This window comes from Pongo abelii, chromosome 20 (assembly GCF_028885655.2).
Source record: "Pongo abelii isolate AG06213 chromosome 20, NHGRI_mPonAbe1-v2.0_pri, whole genome shotgun sequence".
In the NCBI taxonomy this organism is placed as follows: domain Eukaryota; kingdom Metazoa; phylum Chordata; class Mammalia; order Primates; family Hominidae; genus Pongo; species Pongo abelii.
In genome coordinates this window covers 11,613,350-11,627,548 of record NC_072005.2, presented here as the reverse complement: position 1 = coordinate 11,627,548, position 14,199 = coordinate 11,613,350, and the positions used below count along the sequence as shown (strand labels likewise).

The 14,199-nt window shown below is 52.4% G+C and overlaps 1 protein-coding gene across 9 annotated transcripts in view; it reads left to right on the top strand.

Annotated features, from left to right (window-relative positions):
* Nucleotides 1-14,199, top strand: part of ACP5 (acid phosphatase 5, tartrate resistant) — a 22,710-nt gene extending 8,511 nt beyond the window's left edge. For 2 of the 9 annotated variants that reach the window (XM_024236751.3, XM_024236750.3), the window contains exons 3-9: nt 9,822-10,049; nt 10,236-10,308; nt 11,198-11,284; nt 11,546-11,806; nt 12,020-12,147; nt 12,276-12,621; nt 13,614-14,199. In XM_024236751.3, the coding sequence (XP_024092519.3) occupies nt 11,546-11,806; nt 12,020-12,147; nt 12,276-12,621; nt 13,614-13,856 (978 nt within the window). In that variant the 5' untranslated portion in view covers nt 9,822-10,049; nt 10,236-10,308; nt 11,198-11,284 and the 3' untranslated portion in view covers nt 13,857-14,199. Of the gene's footprint in view, nt 1-6,188; nt 6,327-9,821; nt 10,050-10,128; nt 10,309-11,197; nt 11,285-11,545; nt 11,807-12,019; nt 12,148-12,275; nt 12,622-13,613 lie in introns of all 9 variants that reach the window. The other 7 variants (XM_054539772.2, XM_054539771.2, XM_054539768.2 and 4 more) reach the window with 7 other exon arrangements.

Genomic DNA, 14,199 nt, shown 5'->3' with positions numbered 1-14,199 from the left:
AGAAAAAAAAAAACAAAAAAAACAATAAAAACAACTCCTTGGCATGACAGATCCCACCTCACCTCTCCCGATTTGGGACTTTTTTTTCTTTTTTTTTTTTTTTTGGCGGAGTCTTGCTCTGTCGCCCAGGCTGGAGTACAGTGGCACGATCTTGGCTCACTGCAACCTCCACCCCCTGGGTTCAAGCGATTCTCCTGCCTCAGCCTCCTGAGTAGCTCGGCTTACAGGTGCCCACCACCACACCCGGCCAATTTTTTATATTTTGGCAGAGACGAGGTTTCACCACGTTGGCCAGGCTAGTCTCGAACTCCTGGCCTCAAGTGATCCACCCGCCTCGGCCTCCCGAAGTGCTGGGATTACAGGTGTGACACTGCGCCTGGCCCCATTTGAGATTATTGACCCACCTGGAACCTAGCCAGACTGAATTGGTGGCGGCAAACTACAACAGCGAACAGCTACGTTTACATCATGCCACCCTCCAAACCACCAGCCTGACCCTCCACAGCTCATCCTGCCCTCCCATTCTCCAGACTGAAACTCAGTCCCTTAGCCTCTGCGAGCCCCACCAAATCCATAATTCCACCTCCCGTGCACTGAGGCAGGCATGGGGGTAGCCAGTCACCAGGGACACCCTCACACCCATGCAGCTGAACTGTGCTGACTGATAGCGCCAAGGAGCTCATGGTGAGTGAGGCAGAGCCCCATCCAAGCCAGGGTCCTCTTTCCAGGCTTTTACCCGGTGCCTACTCAGGACTGCCTAAAGATCCCCTCCTCTGAGAATCTCACCAGAGCAGACATGGTTTGCAATTTCCTGGGAATCTGGCTGCTCATCATGTTATCCTACAAACATTCCAATCCCAGCGTACCTTACTTATCCTACCCCTGGAAGTTTCTCTGGGGCAGTCTCTGGCTGGATCCACTGTAGAATCTGTCCACGCCCTGCACAGGCCTAGTGGCAAGTGGGGCTGGAAGGAGCATTAACTTCTTCTCCAAAAGGGAAACTGGGTCTGCGGACGGTGCTGCAGTTCAGGCTGTGGCCATATAGGGGCAGCAGTGGACAGGTAAAAACGTCTGAACGTCTGTAAAAGGCTCGCGCTCTCGCTCGCTCGCTCTCTCTCTCTCTCTCTCTCTCTCGTCTATCTAATCTATCTATCTTCTATCCCTCTCTCTCTCTCTCTCTCGCTCTCTCTCTCTCGTCTATCTAATCATCTATCTTCTATCCATCCGTCTATCATCTATCTCTATTGGAGACAGTCTGTCATCTATCTGTATTGGAGACAAAGTCTCACCATATTGCCCAGGTTGGTCTCAAACTCCTAGCCTCAAGCAATCTTCCCGCCTGAGCCTCCCTAAATGCTGGGATTACAGGCAAGAGTAATTTTCATTTTTTGTTTTTTGTTTTTTTCTCTAAGTACAGAGGACCTTATTGCTTTATTGATAGGCCCCTACCTGTTCTTCAGGGAGTCTGGCATGGAAACTGTGTATGGGGAGATTTTCAGTGTGGTGGGGGGCTGAGTGCAGCAGGGACTCCCAAGTAGCTGAGGGCCTCTGTCTTCCTCTCATACTGTCACTGGAGCTCCTGGTCTGAGGGTCTTACTCCTTGGAGACAGTGTGGACCACCACCTTTTTGCTGAAGCCAAATACATTGTCATGCCAGGAAATGAACTTGTCAAAGTGTCATCAAGGGCAATGCCAGCCCCAGCACAGAAGGTGGAAGGATGAGTGTCGCTGTTAAAGTCGGAGGAGACGGCCGGGCGCGGTGGCTCAGGCCTGTAATCCCAGCACTTTGGGAGGCTGAGGCAGGTGGATCACTTGAGGTCAGGATTTCGAGACCAGCCTGGCCAACACGGTGAAACCCCGTCCCTACTAAAAATAGAAAAAATTAGCTGGGTGTGGCGGTATGCGCCTGTAATCCCAGCTATTCGGGAGGCTGAGGCAGGAGAATTAATCGCTTGAACCCAGGAGACGGAGGTTGCAGTGAGCCAAGATCACGCCACGGCGCTCCAGCCTGGGCAACAGAACGAGATTCCATATCAAAAAAATAAATAACTATAATTTAAAAATAAAGGCAGAGGATATAACCTTGTTCTCAATGTAGCCTGGGATGCCCTTGAGGGGGCCCCCCTAATGCCTGTTTCACCACCTTCTTGAGGTCATCATATTTGGCAGGTTTCTCCAGACGGCAGGTCGGGTCAACCACCAACACATTGGCGGCAGGGACTCGGAAGGCTGTGCCAGTGAGCTTCCTGTTCAGTGCAGGAATTTGCTCACAGCCTTGGCCGCGCCAGTAGATGCAGTGATGATGTTTGTCACGCCAGTTTCCCAGAGGGGCTGTGGTCATGAGCCCCTCCATGATGCCAAATTGTCATGGATGACCAGGGTCAGTGGCTCAGCCTGTTATCTCAGCATTTTGGGAAGCCAAAGTGGGAGCATCGCTTGAGCCCAGGAGTTTAAGACCAGCCTGGGCAACAAAGTGAGACCCCTGTCTCTATTTATTTATTTATGAAATAGGGTCTTACTCCGTCACCCGGCTCACTGCAGCCTCAACCTCCCAAGCTCAAGCAACCCTCCCACCTCAGCCTCTCGAATAGCTGGGACTACAGATACACCCCACCAGGCCTGGATAATTTTTTTTAAACTTTTTGTAGAGACAGAGTCTTGCTATGTTGGCCAGGCTGGTCTTGAACTCCTAGGCTCAAGTGATCCTCCCACCTCAGCTTCCCAAAGTGTTGGGATTACAGGCATGAGTCACTGCACCTGGCCTCCATCCTTATTTAAAACAAAAAAAGAAAAAAGAAAGAAAACAAAACAAAACCAAAAAAAAACGTTGTCACGGATGACTTTGGCCGGGTGGTAAGCAGTTGGTGGTGCAGGAGACATTGCTGACGATCATGAGGTTTTTGTACCTCTCATGGTTCACGTCCATCACAAACATGGGGGCATGGGCAGAGGGGGCAGAGATGGTGATCCTTTTGGCTGCCCACTCTAAGTGAGCCCCAGCCTTCCCTATGGTAGTGAAGATGCTAGTGGTGGACTCCATGACATAACCAGTGCCAGCATCATCACCCGATTTGATTTTGCTGGGATCTGGCTTCTGGAAGATGGGGATGAGATTCCCATTTTCTATTGATGACAAGCTTCCCTTCTCTTTCTCAGTCTTTTTTTTTTTTTTTTTAAGAGAGAGAGGATCTCCCTATGTTGCCTAGGCTGGTCCTGAACTCCTGGTCTCAAGTGATCCTCCCACCTCAACCTCCTAAGTAGCTGAGATTACAAGCATGAGCCACCACACCCAGCCCACTTCTCAGCTTTGATGGTGCCGTGGAACTTGCCGTGGGTAGAATCATATTGGAACATGTAGACCATGTAGTTGAGGTCAATGAAGGGGTCATTGAGGTGACAACATCCATTCTGCCAGAGTTGAAAGCAGCTCTGGTGCCCTGGTGACCAGGCACCCAATATGGCCAAATCCATTTACTCCTGCCTTCACTTTCACCACAGTGTCTCGGGGACATGCCTTTTTCACTGCATGAAAAGATGTGGCTGTCTGTCAAATGGGAGGAGCAGAGAGGCTCTGCCTTTTTAATCTTTAAAAAAAGAAAAATTCAGGCTGGGCGTGGTGGCTCACACCTGTAATCCCAGCACCTTGGGAGGCCAAGGTGGGCGGATCACAAGGTCATGAGATCCAGACCATCCTTACTAACATGGTGAAACCCCGTCTCTACTAAAAAATACAAAAAATTAGCCAGGCGTGGTGGCGGGCGCCTGTAGTCCCAGCTACTCAGGAGGCTGAGGCAGGAGAATGGCGTGAACCCGGGAGGCGGAGCTTGCAGTGAGCTGAGATCGCGCCACTGTACTCTAGCCTGGGCGACAGAGTGAGACTCCGTCTCAAAAAAAAAAAAAAAAAAAATTCAGATGGGGTCTCACTGTGTCACCCAGGCTTGTCTCAAACTCCTGGGCTCGAGTGGTCCACCCATCTCAACCTCCCAAAGTGCTGGGATTACAGGTGTGAGCCACCGTGCCCGGCCTATTATTATTATTTGAGACAGTCTTGCTCTTGTCACCCAGGCTGGAGTGCAGTGGCACGATCTTGGCTCACTGCAACCTCCGCTTCCCGGGTTCAAGCGATTCTCCTGCCTCAGCCTCCCGAGTAGCTGGGATTACAGGCACCTGCCACCACGCCTGGCTAATTTTTTTGTATTTTTAGTAGAGATGGGGTTTCACCTTATTGGTCAGACTGGTCTGAAACACCTGACCTCAGGTGATCCGCCCACCTCAGCTCCCCAAAGTGCTGGGATTACAGGCGTAAGCCACTGCGCCTGGCCCTGTCTTTTAATTTTTAAAGGGTGGGGGGCACCATGACCCATCTTTGCCCACCTAAACCACCTATTCAGCAGCCCATGCCCTGCAGCCCACAGCTGGGGGACATCATGCAAAATCTAAGTCAGATCTGTCCCTCTGATCAGAACCCTCTGTGGCTCCCACCTCACCCAGATAAAAGCCCCCTTGCCTGCAGCCCCCAAGAGCACATGCAACCTGCCCCACCACCCCCTTCTCTGTTCCTTGCCCTTGACCTTGCAGACTCAACCTTCCGGACTCACTTCCCCCTTGCTCACTCTGCTCCACCCACAAAAGCCAATTTTTGGTTCCTCAAATCAAACTAACTCATGACAGCGTTTGGAATTTTGAAGGCTTGGGGCCCCGAAAAATCCATCTTTTTTTTTTTTTTTTTTTAAGATCGAGTCTCACTGTGTCGCCCAGGCTGGAGTGCGGTGGCGTGATCTCGACTCACTGCAACCTCTGCCTCCCCGGTTCAAGCAATTCTCCTGCCTCAGCCTCCCAAGCAGCTGGGATTACAGGTGCTCGCTGCCATGCCCAGCTAATTTTTTTGTATTTTAGTAGAGACAGGGTTTCACCTTGTTGCCCAGGCTGGTCTTGAACTCCTGAACTCAGGCAATCTGTCCGCCTCAGCCTCCCAAAGTGCTGGGATTACAGGCGTGAGCCACTGCGCCCGGCCCAAAAATCCATCTTTGTGGGTTCCTTTGTAAATGTGTAGTCAATTTAGAAATTTAGAAACACAGTTTCCCTTAAGCCTTTATTTAGTTACAATCACAACTAACATGTTACTTATATACCTGGCAAAGTGAAACATCAAAAAATTAATTCAGGGCCTGGCCTCAGGCCTGTAATCCCAGCACTTTGGGATGCCAAGGCAGATGGATCACTTGAGGTCAGGAGTTCCAGACCATCCTGGCCAACATAGTAAAACCCCCCATCTCTACTAAAAATACAAAAAACTTAGCTGGGCATGGTGGCACACACCTGTAATCCCAGCTACTTGGGAGGCTGAGGCAGAAGAATCACTTGAACCTGGGAGACGGAGGTTGGGATGAGCTGAAGATCACACCACTGCGCTCCAGCCTGGGTGACAGAGTGAGTGAGACTCCATCTCAACAAAAAGAAAAATAAGTATCACTTTAAGAGGTCACTGGATGCATATTTGGGTCTGTTTATAAGTTTAGTGGATTGAAATTAACATTTTACATTTTATAAGTGTGATGCATTTTATTCTATACTCTTTTACTACTACTATAATAATAATAATGATGATGATGATGATGATGATTACTTTTTTTTTTGAGACGGAGTCTCGCTCTGTCACCCAGGCTGGAGTGCAGTGGCGCGATCTCGGCTCACTGCAAGCTCCACCTCCCGGGTTCATGCCATTCTCCTGCCTCAGCCTCCCGAGTAGCTGGGACTACAGGCGCCTGCCACTATGCCCAGCTAATTTTTTTGTATTTTTACTAGAGACAGGGTTTCACCGTGTTAGCCAGGATGGTCTCGGTCTCCTGACCTCCTGATCCACCCGCCTCAGCCTCCCAAAGTGCTGGGATTACAGGTGTGAGCCACCGTGCCCGGCCAATTATTATTATTTTTTAGAGACAGTGTCTCAGCTCTGTCACCCAGACTGGAGTGCGGTGGTGCAATCATGGCTCACTGCAGGCTTGACCTCCTGAGCAATGCTCCCACCTCAGCCTCCCAAGTAGCTGGGCTACAGGTGCACACAACCACGCCCAGCTAATTTTTTTTTAAGAAATGAGGTCTCTACAAGAAGTGTTGGGATGACAGGTGTGAGCCACTGTGCCAGCTTATTCTTTAATCTTTTAATTTATTATTATTTTTTGAGACAGAGTCTTGCTCTGTCACCCAGGCTAGAGAGCAATGGTGCAATCTCAGCTCACTGCAACCTCTGCCTCTCGGGTTCAGGCGATTCTCCTGCCTCAGCCTCCTGAGTAGCTGGGACTACAGGCACGTGCCACCACACCCAGGTAATTTTTTGTATTTATAGTAGAGATGGGGTTTCACCATGTTAGCCAGGATGGTCTCAATCTCCTGACCTCATGATCCACCCGCCTCGGCCTCCCAAAGTGCTGGGATTACAGGCATGAGCCACTGCACCTGGCCTATTCTTTAATCTTTTTAAATGTCTCCACCAAGCAAACACCTTGAGAAGTCCTTATCAGTTATTAAAAATTTACAATGCAAACATACAAATAAAAGGAGAACAGTAAGTTCTCTTAAACATTCTGATACTACTTCTAAGCTTAGCCAATAAACTGAGAATGAATATTAATTTTTTAAATAAACAGGCCAGGGGCAGTGGTTCACACCTGTAATCCCAGCACTTTGCGGGGCTGATTTGGGAGGATTGCTTGAACTCAGGAGTTCAAGAGCAGCCTGGGCAAGGTGACAAATCCCTGTCTCTACAAAAAATACAAAAATTAGCTGGGTGTGGTGGTGTGTGCCTGTAGTCTCAATTCTCAGGAGGCCGAGGGGTGTGGGAAGATCCCCTGAGCCCAGAAGGTTGAGTCTGCAGTGAGCCGTGATCGCATCACTGCTCTCCAGCCTGGGTGACTCTGTTTTAGAAAAAGAAAAAAGAAAGAAAAAAAAAAGCTTTCATTAACCGAAGACAGACTGAAAGCAAGATAAACTGAAAGCAAGATAAACGAGTGGGTGGTTTTCTCAAGCACTGGTAAGTGCTGCAGAGAAAACTGCAGCAACAGGAGAGTCAGACAATGATGGGGGCAGGGTGGTGCATTTCAGATAATTTCAGATAAATTATCTTTTTCTTTTTTTTTTTTTTTGAGACAGAGTCTCACTCTGTCACCCAGGCTAGAGTACAGTGGCATGATCTTGGTTCACTGCAACCTCCGCCTCCCAGGTTCAAGTAATTCTCCTGCCTCGACCTCCTGAGTAGCTGGGACCACAGGTTTGTTCCACCACACCTAGCTAATTTTTGTATTTTTAGTAGAGACGGGGTTTCACCATGTTGGCCAGGCTGGTCTCGAACCCCTGGCCTCAAGTGATCCACCCGGCTTGGCCTCCCGAAGTGCTGGGATTACAGGCGTGAGCCACCACACCCAGACTCATTTCAGATAAATTAAAGGAACTTGAACACAATGGGTGACCTCAGTATCTGACTAAGGAAGACTCTTCCAGGCAGGCAGAACAGAAAGTGCCAAGACCCTGAAGCCAGAGTGTATCTGAGAGTCAAGCAATGCGAAGGAGGTCAGAGGAGCAAGAAACAGGGAAAGCAGGATTGGCAGGAGGAAAGAAGGAAAGGGATTGGGTAGAGACAGCAGCGGAGAACAGGACCTGGATGTATTGGCAAAAGGAGGAACTCACTCGTGGGGTTGTTGACATCTGAGATTGACACTCGTGTTGGGAAAATAGGAAAGGGTGGAGGTGGAAGGAGATTTTGAGTCACATCCTGATCTAGCTCCACAGAAAATCAGCAGAAGAGAGTTCTCCTGGGTGAATGGAGAGAAAAGAGCTTATTCAGAACCCTGGAGACCAGAGAGAGATAGCCAAGAACCCACAGGTTTTATTACATGCTCTGTGCAAGATCAGGTTTATTTTTTTCATTGTGCTCTCTCTCTCTCTCTCTCTCTCTCTGAGACGAGTCTAGCTGTGTTGCCCAGGCTGAAGGTCAGTGGTGCAATCATAGCTCATTGCAGCCTCAAACTCCCAGGCTCAAGCGATCCTCCATCTCAGCTTCCTGAGTAGATGGAACCACAGGTGTGCACCACCATGCCTGGCTAATTTTGTTTTTTTGTTTTGTTTTGTTTTTTTGTAGCGATGTGGTCTCGCCATGATGCCCAGGCTGTTCCTGAACTCCTGGGCTCAAGCAATCCTCCCACGTTGGCTGGGTTTACAGGCCTGAGCCACCACGCTTGGCCAGCTTTTTCAATTTAAAAAATATAGAAAGTGTTAATACAAATTAAAAAGTTATAAAATAGGGCCAATAGTATCCCATTTTTCCGAAGACAAACATAGGCAGAGAAAAATTAATGGATACTGTCTCTCTGGGCAGGGGTATTACTGGCTATTATAATCTTTTTCTTCGTGCATTCCAGAATTTACCAACTTTTCTACAAAGATCATGTAGCACAATAAGATAATAAACATAATTTTGTGTGATCTCAAAATACAGGAAGCATAGAAGCTTCCAAAACACGCCTGTACCCACCACGTGAAGAAACAGATGTTAACATTTGGTCATAATTGCTTCAGATTTCTTTCTTTTGTTTTTTGTTTTTTGTTTTTTTTTCTGTTTTTTTGGGGGACAGAGTCTTGCTCTGTCGCCCAGGCTGGAGTGTAGTGGCATGATCTCAGCTCAGTGCAACCTCCTCCTCCTCCTGGGTTGGAGTGCAGTGGCACGGTCTCAGTTCACTGCAACCTCTGCCTCCTGGGTTCAAGCCAGCACCTCCGGCTAATTTTTGTCTTTTTAGTATTGACAAGGTTTCGCCATGTTGCCCAGGCTGGTCTGGAACACCTGACCTCAAGTGATCCGCTCACCTCGGCCTCCCAAAGTGCCGGGATTACGGTGTGAGCCACCGCACCGGCTAAATAATAAGTTTTTTAAAAAAAACAGGAGACTGGCCAGGCACGGTGACTCATACCTGTAATCGCAGAACTTTGGGAGGCTGAGATGGGCAGATCACCTGAGGTCGGGCGTTGGAGACCAGCCTGGCCAACATGGAGAAACCCTGTCTCTACTAAAAATATAAAATTAGCCGGGCGTGGTGGCGCGTGCCTGTAATCACAGCTACTAGGGAGGCTGAGGCAGGAGAATCCCTTGTATCCGGGAGGCCGAGGTTGCGTGAGCCAAGATTGCGCCACTGCACTCCAGTCTGGGCAACCAGAACAAAACTGTCTCAAAAAAAACAAAAACAGGCCGGGCACGGTGGCTTACGCCTGTAATCCCAGCACTTTGGGAGGCCGAGGCGGGCGGATCACGAGGTCAGGAAATCCAGACTATCCTGGCTAACACGGTGAAACCCCGTCTCTACTAAAAAATACAAAAAATTAGCCGGGCGCGGTGGCGGGCGCCTGTAGTCCCAGCTACTCGGGAGGCTGAGGCAGGAGAATGGTGTGAACCCGGGAGGCAGAGCTTGCAGTGAGCCGAGATTGCGCCACTGCAGTCCGGCCTGGGTGAAAGAGCGAGACTCCGTCTCAAAACAAACAAACAAACAAAAACAAAACAACAGGAGAAGATGATGACAGACCTTACAAGAGCTTGGCCCCAGGGCTGAAACCCCACCCAGTGCTGAAACCCCACCCAGTGCTGTGGTCCTGGGGCTGTGGGCCCATGGGTGCCCCCAAAGGGTCCCAGGCAGATGGAGGCTCCTGGTTGGCGTGGAGGAAGGAAAAGGATGAAATCGGCTCCTTTCCGATGAAGCTGGGCCACCCCTTCTGGCCCAGCTGCAGCTGCAGTCCGTGGGTCTGAGCCGACCTTTGGGGTTCATCGGCCCATTTTACAGATGCGGAGCCTACAGCCAGGAGGCGTGGCGGCTCTGGGCGGTGCAGTGTTCCGGGGCGGGGAGGCCGAGGCGCCCGCCCTCCCCCACGGGGCTCACCTGGGTCAGCCCCGAGCCCTCGAGCAGGACGGATCGGCCGCTGCCTGCTTAAAGCTGGGGCCGCACAGGAGTGCGATCGCCTGCGGATCTGCAGCTGGGCACCGGCCGCAACGCCCGCCCCGCCGACGGCAGGTGAGATGCGGGCGGCCCCGTGGGAGGGGTCTCTGCCTGTCCTCGTCACCCACTTCCTTCCCGTTTGTTGCTGCTGCAGGGCTGGGAATAGGGGGGAACAAGCACTTCGCAGGGTGACCCGGGGAGATCTGTGAGCCAGTGGCCTCAGCGTTGAATGAGAGCTCTCTCCCGGGTCCGCGCTCGCAGGGACTGAAGGGACTCGTGAATGTCCGCGGGACGTGTCGCGGCGGCGCCCAGCACGGAGGAGGCAGGCAGGGAGGTGAGGAGCAGGTCAGACCGGCCTTAGGTACAGGGCCTCCTGCCCTCCCAGGCTGCGGTCCCGTGGAGGGCCTGCAGACAGCTGCTGAGACTATGAGGGTCAGAGGTCTGTGGTCACGCGCGCTATCACCAGCTAGCTGCCTCCTGCCTGGTTCCTCCTGCAGGAATGGGAGTCTGGGGAGAGGGGAGGGTGTGGGCAGGACTTCCTGGAAAAGGGAGGCCCGTTGGTGTTTATGTGTGGGGTGGAGAGAGGGCGGGGGAGGACGGGGACACACGCGGAGTCCCGCACTCAGATGTTGTCAAACACAGCTCCCACACCAGATATGCAACCCATCCTAGAGACGCAACCCAGGCACACACACGTGGACACACACAAAACTCCATCCATAGGGATTCCCACCCAGAGCCACGTGAGAACACAGGCGTGCATCGCAGACAAGCCACACAGGCCTCGCAGGCTCAGCATACAGGTCTGCAGCAACACCATCAGGTACAGAGCCGAGGCCCAGGTAGTCATGCGCAGCTGCATGCAGGAAGCAAGACACACGCAGACACACACAGGCAAGCCCTTACTCAGAGAAAGAAGGTGCAGGAGATGTGTCTTGGGTAATCCCAGCGTGCACACACACACACACTCACACTGAGATACACAGACACACAGAAATACCTGGACGTGTCAAGCCTACAGCACAAACAGGCCCCTGCAGGTAGACCCAGAGGCTGTGTGGGCCGAGGCTGCTGCACACGTGTGCCCAGATCCTCCCACCCCCACCCCAATCCGGTGTCCTGCTCCAGAGAAGTCCAGGGCTCACATGACCCAAGGGGAGGGCTCCCGGGACAGCCCTCGGAGAAACTGCATCATCCTCACTAATGATCCACTTCCTCCTCAGGGAATAAAGGCTCAGGGACTGGCAGTTCTGCTCTGGAGCCCACCAGCCTCTCAGAGCCTCCGGTGACTGGCCTGTGTCTCCCCCAGGGTGAGTGCTGGGCAGGCTAGGTGGAAGGAGGGTGAAATGGGCCTGCGGGGCCATCTTGGTGCAGCTCGCCCTCTCACAGACCGCCCCCCCTACCCTAAGCCAGCTTGTGCAGCCGCGTCCTGAGAATTAGGGCACCAAGGGGTTCCCGCAGGGGCAGCCTGCAGCAAGCAGTCTCCCTCTATCTCAGGGCAGGCAGGGGTCTCAAGGCCTCCCTGCCCTTGTCACAGCCCGGGCCACCTATGCTTGTCTCTCTTCTCCCAGATGGACATGTGGACGGCGTTGCTCATCCTGCAAGCCTTGTTGCTACCCTCCCTGGCTGATGGTGCCACCCCTGCCCTGCGCTTTGTAGCCGTGGGTGACTGGGGAGGCGTCCCCAATGCCCCATTCCACACGGCCCGGGAAATGGCCAATGCCAAGGAGATCGCTCGGACTGTGCAGATCCTGGGTGCAGACTTCATCCTGTCTCTAGGGGACAATTTTTACTTCACTGGTGTGCAAGACGTCAATGACAAGAGGTTCCAGGTCTGTGCCCAACAGAGTGGGGCAGGAGGTGGGGGCGGGCAGTGGGAAGAAGCCGCCTTACCTAGTGACCTTCCTTTGGAGAAGGCAGAGGGAAGGTGATGGGGCACCTTTGGGCGCCGGGAGCATTCAATATCTCCCTTATCCTGACTTGGTGGGAGGATCAGCGTAGCCATTGACCCCAGGGAAGAGGCCTGCCCTATCTGTTTGCTACAGGAGACCTTTGAGGACGTATTCTCTGACCGCTCCCTTCGCAAAGTGCCCTGGTACGTGCTGGCCGGAAACCATGACCACCTTGGCAACGTCTCTGCCCAGATTGCATACTCTAAGATCTCTAAGCGCTGGTGAGCCACCCTCAGCCCTGCCTCCCCCAGATCCTCACACAGCAGGGACACAGGGGCCCTGTGGCTTGAGGGGACCCTGGGACTTCTGTGCCCAAGATGTGCACCCACGACCTCTATCCCCTCCATAGGAACTTCCCCAGCCCTTTCTACCGCCTGCACTTCAAGATCCCACGGACCAATGTGTCTGTGGCCATTTTTATGCTGGACACTGTGACACTATGTGGCAACTCGGATGACTTCCTCAGCCAGCAGCCTGAGAGGCCCCGAGACGTGAAGCTGGCCCGCACACAGCTGTCCTGGCTCAAGAAACAGCTGGCGGCGGCCAGGGAGGACTACGTGCTGGTGGCTGGCCACTACCCCGTGTGGTCCATAGCCGAGCACGGGCCTACCCACTGCCTGGTCAAGCAGCTACGGCCACTGCTGGCCACATACGGGGTCACCGCCTACCTGTGCGGCCACGATCACAATCTGCAGGTGAGGGCCCTGTGGGTGGGGTGGGGGCTGGGTGAGGGGGGTCCCCATCCCAGCTGATGTCCACATGGCTGGGGTCCTCCTGCTGTTTGAGGGGCTCCTGTGGCCTTCAGAATGTCTAGACTGTCCCTCAAATCTTGCTGTCTAACCAGGAAAACACTCCGAAGCCAGAATAATCTTTGAATTGCCAATTTCTTTCTTTCTTTTTTTAATCTCTTTTTTTTTTTTTTTTTTTTTTTTTGGAGACAAGGTCTCACTCACTGTTTTTCGCCCAGGCTGGAGTGCAGTGGTGCAATCAGGCCTTACTGCAGCCTCAATCTCCCGGGCTCAGGTGATCCTCCCACTTCAGCCTCCAGAGCAGCTGACACTACAGGCGTGGGCCACCACGTGCAGCTAATTTTTGTTTTTTGTTTTTTTTTGAGAGGGAGTGCAGTGGCACGATCTCGACTCATTGCAACCTCTGCCTCCTGGGTTCAAGCAATTCTCCTGTCTCAGCCTCCCAAGTAGCTGGGATTACAAGCATGGGCCACCAATCCTTGCTAATTTTTATATTTTAGTAGTGACGGGGTTTCACCATGTTGGCCAGGCTGATCTCGAACTCCTGACCTCAAGTGATCTGCCTGCCTCGGCCTCCCAAAGTGCTGGGATTATAGGCATATGCCACTGCACCCGGCCCTTGTGCATTTTTTTGTAGAGGCAAGGTCTCACTATGTTGCCCAGGCTGGTCTCAAATTCCTGGGCTCAAGCAATCAACCCCCTCAGCCTCCCAAAGTGCTGGGATTACAGGCGTGAGCCACCACACCTGGCCACCAATTTCTTACTAAGTGCTCTACCTATGAAATAGGATTAATACACTCCTAAAAGTCAGGAAATTGAAGCCAGGAGGGGTTACATACCTCAAAGTGACTGTGGTTAGGGCCAGATCAAGCCCTAGACCTTAGGCAGGGCTCTGCTCAAAGCTGGGTCTCTACTGACCCCTTGTCCTCCATCCTCAGTACCTGCAAGATGAGAACGGGGTGGGCTACGTGCTGAGTGGGGCTGGGAATTTCATGGACCCCTCGAAGCGGCACCAGCACAAGGTCCCCAACGGCTATCTGCGCTTCCACTATGGGACTGAAGACTCACTGGGTGGCTTTGCCTATGTGGAGATCAGCTCCAAAGAGATGACTGTCACTTACATCGAGGCCTCGGGCAAGTCCCTCTTTAAGACCAGCCTGCCGAGGCGAGCCAGGCCCTGAACCCCCATGACTGCCCAGCTCTGAGGCCCGATCTCCACTGTTGGGTGGGTGGGCCCTGCCGGGAGCCTGCTCACAGGCAGGCATTTCCTCTGACCTGTGGCGCTGCAGCAGGGCAGGAAGGGGGAACACAGCTGATGAACTGTGGTGCCACGTGACCCTTGTGGCACAGATGCCCACGTATGTGAAACAGACATGGACATGTGTCCCAGCCACAGTGTTACGCTCTATGGCTGGCTCACTTTTGCTGAGTTCCGGGGTGCAACGGGGGAGGGAGGGAAAGCTTCCTCCTAAATCAAGCATCTTTCTGTCACTGATGTTCAATAAAAGAATAGTTGCCAAGGCT